Raw genomic sequence first — 10,777 nt, forward strand, 5'->3', positions numbered from 1 at the left:
CGTCACGTACGCGGAAAGTACTCTAGTGATTTCTGTAAAGGTACTAGAAGAAAATTTTGGAGGGAACTTTCAATCATACCAACTGCTGACAATCGCTGGAATGGTCATCGGCCATTTTTGCCCCAGTCCAGTGCTCTTCAGAATTACTCTATCGACTATCAATTGCCTGCCAAATGCATTGTATTATCATCAATAAACTCCCAAAAAACCATTGAAAAACAATAAAAAAAGATCCGCAAAGGTGAGTTGTGATGGAATGTGGATGATGCAAAGGAAATGAAAACTACTGTCCTAATTGTTTGTTGTAGGGACAATTATACATAAATAATGGCTGATTTCTTGGATTCGGAGGCTGAGGAGAGCGAGGCAAGTGATTTTTTTTTTTTATATAATTCCTGTCTGAAGTTTTTGAGGATTGAGTAATGAATTGTTTGGGTTCTGGGGGTGCAGGAGGAGCAGGAGTTGGACCACAATGAGAGGAAGAAACTCAAGAAGGTTAAAGCCATGGAGGAGAGCGACGAGGACGATGAGGATGATGAGGACCGAATCAGGGAGGAGTTGAAGGATTTGATCGATGACAGACCCATCGACGAGAGCGAGGGGGAAGACAGTGATGGGTCTGAGGGGAAGAAACGAAAAAAGAGTGATGATGAGGATTTTGATGATCGACTCGAGGATGACGACTACGATCTCATCGAGGAGAATCTGGGGATCACTGTCGAGAGGGTGAGACTATTATTAGTGAATTCAACTTTTTAACCGGTAAGGGGTTTGGAATCCCCAAGAAGGAAGTCAAATTTTTTTGTATTTTTTCGGGATTCAGAAACGATTCAAGAGGCTGAAACGAGTGCAAGATCGAGAATCTGATGATGAGGAGGAACATCATCCAGGGGAGGAGAGGGATGCCATTGCCAATGAGCTCTTTGATGGGGGATCTGGTGACGTGAGTATTTCGGAGAATCTCATGTATTTTGCCATTAATTTTTCAATTCACTGTTGGTTTATGCTTTCGTGTTAAGGAGAGGGATGCACTAGTGGTAGGTAGAGCTAGTTCTCGAGTTCATTATGTCCTCTATCAGGCATTTTCAAATTGTATTTCATTCTCGAAGTTAATTGAAAATGGAATGAATTTTTAAATCCATTCTCATTTTATTTAGAACGCCAATAGCTCCATAGTAAATTATAAATATATTTTGACAATTTTTTTGGGATAAAGAACTGTAAATTCCCTCTAGGAGGATGAACGCCGGAGTGAGAGAAGTCATCGCCAGGAACCGGAGACTTTCGATGAGGAGGGAAGTGAGGGGGAGTACTCAGACGCCGATGATTTCATCGTGGACGACGAAGGACGTCCCATAGCAGAACGTCGACGGAAGAAGAAGCCGATATTTTCGGACGCAGCCCTGCAGGAGGCCCAGGACATCTTCGGCGTGGACTTTGATTACGATGAATTCGGTAAATACGATGAGGGGGGATACGAGGAGGAAGAGGAAGAGGAAGAGGACGAGTATGTGGACGACGATGGAGAGGGTGAACGACCGAGGCGTCCGAAGAAGACTCCGAAGAAGAAACCCACGAAGAAGAGCATCTTCGAGATCTACGAGCCCAGTGAGCTCAAGAGGGGTCATTTCACGGACATGGACAATGAGATCAGGGTGACAGATATTCCGGAGAGAATGCAACTACGTTCGATGCCAGTGACAGCTGTACCAGAGGGTTCTGACGAGCTGGACCACGAGGCAGAGTGGATTTACAAGCAGGCCTTCTGCAAGCCGACGATATCTGTCCAGGACGCCCACCTGAACGCCGAGGCCAAGGATAGAGCGAGGAAAGGGCCACAGACAGTGGGTAAAATTAAGAAGGCCCTGGACTTCATGAGGAACCAATCCTTCGAGGTTCCATTCATCTCGTTTTATCGAAAGGAATACGTTCTTCCAGAGTTGAATATCAACGATCTCTGGAAGGTGTACAAATTCGATGCCAAATGGTGTCAGTTGCGTCAACGGAAGGAGAATCTTCTGGCTCTCTTTGAGAAGATGAGGAATTACCAGTTGGATCTGCTCATGAAGGATCCTGATGCCCCTCTTCCAGACTCTATTCGAGTCATCAAGGATGAGGACATAGAGCGCGTGAAGAACGTGCAGACCAGTGAGGAACTCAATGACGTCCACCAGCACTTCATGTTGTATTACTCTCACGATATACCTGCGATGCAGGAGGCAGTGAAGAAGAGGGAAAAAGAGGCTAAACGTCAGGCGAAAATTGCTGAGCGTAAGCAGAAACTCCTGGAGGCTGAGGAGAACGGCGAGGATCCACCCCCAGAGGAGGAGATTGAGATCGAAGAGGAAGAGGAGAACGACGAGAACCTCAAGCACGCTGTGCGCACTGGGCCCTATGCCATCTGCAGAAAGGCAGGACTTGATACTTTTGCTAAGAAGTTCGGTCTGACCCCTGAGCACTTTGCTGAGAATCTCAGGGACAATTATCAGCGACACGAGGTGGACCAGGAGCCCATAGAGCCCACTGTTGTCGCTCAGGACTTTCTTGGGGCAAAGTTCAAGGCCCCTGAGGAAGTTCTCAAGGCAGTGAAGCTGATGGTGGCTATTCAGGTGGCTCGAGAGCCTCTTGTCAAGAAATCTGTGAGGGAGATGTACATGGAGAGGGCCAAAATCAGTGTCACACCAACGAAAATTGGCATAAAGATGATCGACGAGACTCATCCCATCTACACCATGAAGTACCTCAAGGACAAGCCTGTGAGGGATCTCGTGGGGGATCAGTTCCTCAGGCTGGCGATGGCTGAAGAGGACAAATTAATTACCCTTACCATGAGTAATACCATTGAGGGAAACACTAGTGGAAATTACGTCGACGAGATGAAGCAGTTGTACATCAGGGATGAGTTCAGTAAAAACGTTCAGGACTGGAACAATCTGCGAGTTGGTAGTGTTGAAATGGCTCTGAATGAAATGGTGATACCAGCCCTGAAGAAGGAGCTCCGGGCTAATCTTATCGCCGAGTCCAAGGAGTCTGTCATGAAGGCCTGCTGCAGGAAGATGTACAATTGGATAAAGATAGCTCCCTACACCTGCGCTTTTCCCGAGGAAGAGGATGACGAGTGGGATACCAGCAAGGGCCTCAGAGTTATGGGAGTCTCGTACGTTCCTGATTACTCTCAGGCAGCATTTGCCTGCATGATTGCACCCGATGGCGAGTGCACGGATTATCTTCGTCTTCCCCACCTTCTTAAACGAAAGAACAGCTTCAGAAAGGAGGAGAAGGCCATGAAGGAGGCCGATATCCTGGCGATTCGTAATTTTCTGGCTACGAAGAAGCCACACGTGGTGGTTGTCGGGGGAGAGTCCAGAGAAGCACTGATGGTTGTCAATGACATCAAGGAGTGCATCACGGCACTTGTCGAGGAGGAGCAGTTCCCAGCGATTAGTGTGGAGGTGGGCGACAATGATCTAGCGAAAATCTATGCCAACAGCAACAAGGGTGTGGCAGAGTTCAGGGATTACCCGAGTCTTCTTAGAGAGGCCATTTCCCTAGCTAGACGTCTTCAGGATCCTCTGGTAGAGTTCTCTCAGCTGTGCACTGCTGATGATGAGATCCTCTGCCTGAAATATCACACATTACAGGATCAACTCCCCAAGGAAGAACTCTTGGAGAATATTTACTTGGAATTTGTTAACCGAGTAAATGAAGTAGGTGTTGATGTCAATAAGGCTGTGCAGCAGGCCTACTCTGGCAATTTAGTGCAATTTGTATGTGGCCTGGGTCCCAGAAAGGGCCAGGCCCTCATAAAAACCCTCAAGCAGACGAATCAACGTCTGGAGAACAGAACGCAATTGGTGACTGCCTGCCACATGGGGCCAAAGGTATTTATTAATTGCGCTGGATTTATAAAAATCGATACGAATAGTCTTGGGGACAGCACTGAGGCATACGTCGAGGTCCTGGATGGCTCGAGGGTCCACCCTGAGACCTACGAGTGGGCTAGAAAAATGGCGGTTGATGCTCTGGAGTATGACGATGAGGATGCCAATCCTGCTGGGGCTGTTGATGAGATTCTCGAGTCCCCAGAGCGGCTCAAGGATCTTGATCTCGACGCCTTCGCCGAGGAACTTGAGAGACAGGGCTTTGGCAACAAGTGCGTCACACTTTATGACATCAGGGCTGAGCTCAACTGCCGGTATAAAGACCTGAGGAGCCCGTACCAGTCACCCAGTCCTGAGAAGATGTTTGATATATTGACGAAAGAGACTCCAGAGACATTTTACATTGGAAAGAGGATTGAGGCAATTGTGACGGGCATCAGTAGGAGGAAACCCCAGGGAGAGCAGCTGGACCAGGCGAATCCAGTGAGAAATGATGAGAGTGGACTGTGGCAGTGTCCCTTCTGCCTCAAGAATGACTTTCCCGAGTTGTCTGAGGTGTGGAATCATTTCGATGCTGGAGCCTGTCCTGGAAAAGCCACTGGAATCAAACTTCGTCTTGATAACGGCATCTCTGGATACATTCATATCAAGAATCTCTCTGATAAACACGTCACCGATCCTGAGGAGAGAGTTGCCATGGGACAGACTGTTAACTGTCGAGTAATCAAGATCGAGGTGGACAGATTCAGTGTCGAGTGCACCAGTAAGAGCAGTGATCTTGCTGATAAAAATCATGAGTGGAGGCCCCAGAAGGATCCATTCTACGACAACGAGGCTGAGCTCAAGGACATGAAGGTGGAGGACGAGACGAAAAAGGTAAAGCAGACACAGACGTACGTGAAACGTGTCATTGTCCACCCATCATTTCACAACATCAGTTATTCAGAGGCTGAGAAGCTCATGAGAACGATGAAACAGGGGGAGGCGATCATTAGACCTAGCAGACAGGGGGCAGATCACCTGACCGTCACCTGGAAAGTGACTGATGACATTTATCAACACATTGACGTCAAAGAGGAGAGGAAGGCCAATGAATTCTCCCTTGGAAAAAGCCTGTGGATAAGCTCTGAGGAGTTTGAGGATCTCGACGAGATAATCGCAAGGCATGTGAATCCCATGGCAGCTTATGCTTCAGAGATGCTTGACTTTAAATACTACAAGGCAGGTGTTAATGGGATGAAAGATAAAGCTGAGGAGATACTCAAGGCCCAGAAGAAAGAGAATCCTGGTGGTATTCCCTACATAGTGTCTGCTGTAAAGAAGTGTCCAGGAACATTTCTGCTCTCGTATCTTCCTAGGGATAGGGTTGTGCATGAGTATGTACAAGTGACTCCAGAGGGTTTCAAGTACAGGAGGCAGATGTTTGGGAGAGTGAATGATCTCTTCCGGTGGTTTAAGGAGCACTTCAGGGAACAGGTACCTGGCCAGGCTACACCCAGCACTCCAAGGGGAGCACAGACCTCCAGAACGCCTTACCACACCACTCCAGGGGTCGCCATGAACCAGGAGGCCATCCACAGAGTTGCACAGAATCTTCCACATCATATGCTTCACTCGTTGTCTCAGGTGGCCAATCAGACTCCCCATTATCCTCCACACACACCTGGAGCTGCTGGGGCAGCTTATGTCTATCCAAATACACCTTACACACCGTCTGGACAAACTCCCTACATGACACCCTATGCAACCCCGCGAAATCATCAATTTACACAACCTGCACCCCCTCATCGCTCCACTCCATCACACAGACCAACACCTCAAATATCTGCTGCTGCTCAAGAGGCCATGGACTGGAAAAAAGCTGCTGAGGCCTGGGCCAGACTCAAAACTACTCCGAGGTACGATGGCAAGAGGTCCAGGACTCCCTCCAATAAATCACCCAGAACACCCCAAACCAATTCAAGTCCGAGATCCATGTCCCTCAGTGGGGACTGCACACCTCTCTGGGATGAGAGCTAGGGAATTTAATCATGATACCTCGGAATTAACTTTTTGTTTTTCTTTTGATTATATACTTTCCCTATATCGGTTCTCTCTTGTTTAGGTTGAGACGATGATTATATTTTGTATAATGAGCGTGACGTAATAATAAAAGTCATATTTAACTCGATTTTCAGTTTTTTTTGTCAGTTTTACTTCCTGGGTAAACTGTAATTAAAAAGTAATTGTTACGTCGTTATTATTACATTCTGACTAACAAGACGAAATAACTCACAGATTCAAATATGCATTACTCTTGAATTATCCATACATTATCTCCAAAAATAGAAAACATAGAAAAATAACAATTCAATTTGCCAATGGACACCTCAAATATGTCTTAAATTGAAAAAACATAAAGAATTAAATTCCCAAAGATTTACATTGTAGATAATTGATCATCAGAGAGTACATCATCTCGAAAAGGCACATTGATTCGATAAGTGCAGGTCAGTCCTGAGTTTGTTCCCTTATTTTCAGGACGATTGCTCCTGGCATTATCCCGATTCTTCCTGGGCTCCTCCTTTTCCTTCAGAGGAGAGGTGCCCTCCGCCTTCCTGCTTTTCCTCCTCTTCGTCCTGGTCTCCCTCTCCACCTCCTCCGCATCACTAGAGTCCCTCTCCAAATCCCTGGCGAGTCTTCTCTTGCTGGTGGACCTCAAGGTCTTCACATGTTCTAGAGCCCCTGGACTTTTCTTCCCCTTAGCCACTCGGTCCACAGATCTCGATAAGCCCTGAATCTCCTCCTTCCTCGCACTTTTACGGGTGTTAGTATTGTTGAGAACTGGACTGACAGTAGTGTCCTTGGCACTGGTCTCCCTCCTCCTGGAGGAATCCTGAGACACGTCCTTCCTGAAGGACATCTCCATGGAGGAAGGAATCGAGGACTCCTGGGTGTTACCAGCGCTGTACACAGGGGTTTCGTCCTTCAGGGTAATCCTTTCCCCAGTCCAGTAGCACAGAGGAGGCAGGATCCTCCTCCCCCTGGAGCTCGTGGGGACTCCAATCATATCAATACTCGTGTTGTGATCATTCTCCTTCTCAGGGCTGGTCTCTTCTACCAATTTCCTCCATTTCTCGCAGAACTGGTTGATCCTACCGGGGCACCCCTTGAGGCACATCTTCTGGATCTCCTTGGGAACCGTGTGCTTCGTATCGCTAAGCTCCCCAATCAGCTGATAGAACTCATGCCCTTCGGTCTCTATAACCTGGGGGCTCACTCGTTTAACGACAAAATCTGTGGAGAATCTCCTGCTCGCAATGTGTCCAGCCTCGTTGAGGAGCTTCCCCTCGAAAATGAGGCCGTAATTACTTCCTGGTCTCTTCAGGAGTTTGGGGACCCACGCTGTGAGGGGCTTTGGGTTTGAATCTGTTCCAAATTCCCCCTTTTTCGTCGATTCTCTGCTTTTTCTCGATTTCTTCTCCTCCAACTCCACTCTCAAATTCTTCTCCTCAACTTCTCCAGACGTGACCTTCAGAGCATTGTCCTTGGAGGTTTCTTTAATGGAACCTTCAGAAACCGATCGCACTGGAGCCTGGGGAAGTATTATGTTCACCTTCTCAACATTCACAACAGTCGGTTTCTTCTTTTTCTTCTCTGGGGAAGTCCTCTCCAGGGATATTCTATCAATTTCTTCGTTAACTTTCTGGGAGGCATCCTCATCATCACGAGAAGGCCCAGGGGTCATTTGGTTCTCTTTGTTCTCACCAGGCTCTTCCTGCCTCACCTCCTCTTTCTTTTTCTCAGGAATAGTTCGTGAATTCCTGTGATTTCCTTCCAGGAAACATTGCTTGATGCAACCATCCGGGGACTTGAGGACTTTGGCATTGGCCTCTTGGAGAATCTGCCTTTTGACCTCAGCCCTTTGGAAATCGTCCCCGAATTCGTCCTCTGTAAAACTCACACTGGAGTCGTAATTGGCAGGTTGGAGTCCTCGAGTCTTCAAAGGGGTATGTTCCCTGGGTCTCAGGAAGCGATGGGACTTGGAAGGCCTTCGTTCGTCCTCAGTCAGGCTTACACATGAGTCGTAGTTGACGAGAGGCTGTTGAGGCACTTTCCACGTCTTCCTCTGAGATTTTGACTCACTGCCTTTAGAAGAAGGTTGAGGACACGAGAACTTGTTCATTGGAGCGATCTCGTCTTCATTCTGAATGGCAGTCGACTCGGGGTGTCGCCTCTTCTCCGTTGACCTCAGCTGGTCCAGGGGCTTCTCTTGGTGCTTCAAAGGCACTTTCAGTCGACGGTCATTCTCGACGGAGACCTCCCCACCATCGGAACTGTCGTAATCCTCTCGTGACAGCTTTCTCCTCAAAAAAGAGTTTCGTTTTTGGTGATGAGTCTCTTGGACATCTTGGGGTGGCATGGATTTCTGAATGTTGGGCGTCGTTTGGGGCTGAACTACAGTTTCTTGGCGGATACATGTCTCCGGGGGCTGTTGACCTAGAGGATCGATTCCGTCGTCTGGCTGGTACGATACGACGTATTTCAGGCAATCAAACATCTCGATCATCTTGTCGATGTACGTTATAGAGCACTTTCTGCTTGTCAGGTTCTCCAAAATGATCTTGAGTTTGTCCTCGTGGATTATGTCCCTGAGAGACGTCATGGACAGCCTTCCAAAGGATGGAGTCACTGAAACTGCTGAGCTGTTCATCTGCTGGGATCTTATCTTCTCCATGAAATTTTCGATCGTGTCGTTGGGTTCCTCCAGGTAGCCCTTGGAATTCGATACTTTCGAACAACAACAGCTTTTATTGTGTTCATCCTGTATCGAGGGATTCCTGATATCTGCTAATCCTCCAGGAGGCCCTCTACTGAAATCGAGACCTCTTCTGGTGGTGAAGGGTATTTTATTCTCTTGTATTCCCTCAAGGGATCGATCTTGTCTGTTGGAATTCAGTTGCCTCCTAGGACTCAATTGATTGCTCTCCCTAAGGATTTCCTCAGGCCTTTTGTCCATTCGGTTTTTCATTGAAAAACTTTTCTTAGGGCTCCTCTGAATATTATCCTCGGGATCCCCAGTGGCTCTAGTTGATGCCAGTCGTTTCCGCGCTTTACGAAAATCAGTGACATCAGTGATCTCACTCTTCAGGTCGTCATCACTATCAGTGATTGGTGTTGGCCAGCGAAAATTCTCGTTACACCCCCCAACGATGAAATTACTCCACACTTGATAGACGTTCTCCCAATCGTCAGGGAATCCATTGTAGAATTTCCCTCTGATAAATTCTGGGAGTTCGCGTCTCTCATCGAAGATATTCCCACGGAGGTGGTAGATGTGATTGAAGACAGATTGAACCGAGACTGACGTCAGTCTCCGGATAACTGGTTTACTTCGAGCGATTTTTCCACACTCCAGGGTGCCCTTGATGATGAGCTGGCCCTTGTCGTTGAGAACTGGCCTCCATTTAGAGAAGATTCTGTCTGGTTTCACCTCGACATCAGGTCGGTCTCGGCAGTTCTCCTTCTCGAATTCTATCCTGGAGATGTCTTTTTCCGAGGATGAGCACTTTATCGAGGAGATGACACTCTGGGCGGATCCGTGTTCCATCCCCAAACCCTGGAGTGGGATTTTCGAGTGAGATCTTGCCAAGGAATTCCTCCTGGAGGAGTGGGCGAGAATTCCGATGCTCTTGGGTGGAGGCATCAGTGCTTTCTCCTGTTGGAAATTTGCGGAGAACCTTTTGACGCTTGAGGTTGTCATTCCCTGGGGTAGCTTCAGGGGATTTGAACGATTCTGGATCATTTTTTGCATATCCCTGCTCGAGGCCAGGACATCACTCCCCAGTTGAGACGACTGTGAGGAAAATCCTGGGCAGCTCGTGTCCAGGGGATCCCCAGCGATGCTGGAAACACTAGGCCACGTCGGCTCCGAGGGATTCTCACAGGATTTTTTCTGCTGCATCATCAGGATCTTCAGCGTTCGCTCCAGTTTCTTGTAACGCTCTTCCATCTGGAGGTTTCCGTACGTGTTCTCACTGGGAGTCGACATCGTAGCACTAGGGGATCAACCTCTAGCATTTGTAGGCGGTGATGAAATCTTCTAGAGGCTGTACAACAACTTATTGACATTTTTATAAAAACATTTAAATATAATCAAGGACATATCGGAGTTCTTTTGTCTCCATGCGCAATATAAAGATCTTTAATTAATTTTAATTAATTAATCTAGGACAAATGGGGCAAAATGGACAGGCGGGGTAAAATGGACGGCATGAAAATCCGGAGGTTTTTCACGAATATCTCCGAATCTAGCAGATATCGGAGAATTTTTATAAGAATCTTTTTTGTAGAGCGAAACGAAACTTACAAAAAAGATTCGATGAAAATTTCGCTATCTAGCATCGCCTGAGAGATATCCAATGAAAACTGATTTGATAAATCCTCTCAACGATGTTGCATTATTCATCTGCAAATGAAATTGCGACAACAATCCGCATCCATTCCATGGCATTATTCAAAACTGGTGTCCATATTCCCCCATGATCCCCTATTAATGCAATTAATTTTAATCTATTAAGTTACGGGTGATTAAAACACAATCCTAACCTCAAAAAATAAACATTTGGGATGACAACAGGAGTTCAATAATTCTGTTCTATTGTGAGTATTTCCATATGTACAGAATTATCACTGGATAAGCCTAAAGTACTTGAAATGTATAAAAAAATGTACTCACGTTTAATTGCCCTCTCAAGTCAGAGTTATTTATCACGAATTTCCAGTAATTTTCCCGTTCCAACCGTTTTGACATGAAAACGGCGGGAAATCATTGAGTCGATCAACCACTCGGCTGTTTCCGTGCCAATTCAAATATCCGAACAACAACGACAAATTCAAATTGGGTAAAATGAAAG

General features: G+C 46.9%; 2 protein-coding genes across 3 annotated transcripts; one reads left to right on the top strand and one right to left on the bottom strand.

Annotated features, from left to right (window-relative positions):
* The first annotated feature begins 101 nt into the window (after positions 1-101).
* Positions 102-6,051, top strand: Spt6 (transcription elongation factor Spt6). The gene is made up of 5 exons (XM_011305534.1): positions 102-241; positions 309-366; positions 451-726; positions 824-943; positions 1,236-6,051. Exons 2-5 carry the CDS (start codon positions 328-330, stop codon positions 5,898-5,900), a joined length of 5,100 nt encoding a protein of 1,699 aa, XP_011303836.1. The 5' UTR covers positions 102-241; positions 309-327; the 3' UTR covers positions 5,901-6,051.
* A 101-nt stretch (positions 6,052-6,152) lies between these two features.
* LOC105266987 (uncharacterized) lies at positions 6,153-10,683 on the bottom strand. 2 transcript variants are annotated; one of them, XM_011305535.1, is made up of 2 exons: positions 10,600-10,683; positions 6,153-9,970 (listed from the first exon to the last, which is right to left on the bottom strand). In XM_011305535.1, exon 2 carries the CDS (start codon positions 9,910-9,912, stop codon positions 6,301-6,303), a length of 3,612 nt encoding a protein of 1,203 aa, XP_011303837.1. In that variant the 5' UTR covers positions 9,913-9,970; positions 10,600-10,683; the 3' UTR covers positions 6,153-6,300. The 2 variants fall into 2 exon arrangements, with proteins under 2 accessions (XP_011303837.1, XP_011303839.1); XM_011305537.1 differs by having other exon boundaries at positions 6,153-9,981; positions 10,600-10,669.
* Between the last annotated feature and the right edge of the window lie 94 nt (positions 10,684-10,777).

Source organism: Fopius arisanus, unplaced genomic scaffold, assembly GCF_000806365.1.
Source record: "Fopius arisanus strain USDA-PBARC FA_bdor unplaced genomic scaffold, ASM80636v1 scaffold00043, whole genome shotgun sequence".
NCBI lineage: Eukaryota > Metazoa > Arthropoda > Insecta > Hymenoptera > Braconidae > Fopius > Fopius arisanus.

Bases quoted from the DNA above. Each gene is read 5' to 3' on its own strand.
- LOC105266987 (XM_011305535.1), bottom strand. From the start codon at position 9,912: ATGTCGACTCCCAGTGAGAACACGTACGGAAACCTCCAGATGGAAGAG.
- Spt6 (XM_011305534.1), top strand. From the start codon at position 328: ATGGCTGATTTCTTGGATTCGGAGGCTGAGGAGAGCGAG. The intron at 367-450 runs GCAAGTGATTTT...CTGGGGGTGCAG, and splicing joins CGGAGGCTGAGGAGAGCGAG to GAGGAGCAGGAGTTGGACCA. The intron at 944-1,235 runs GTGAGTATTTCG...AATTCCCTCTAG, and splicing joins TTGATGGGGGATCTGGTGAC to GAGGATGAACGCCGGAGTGA.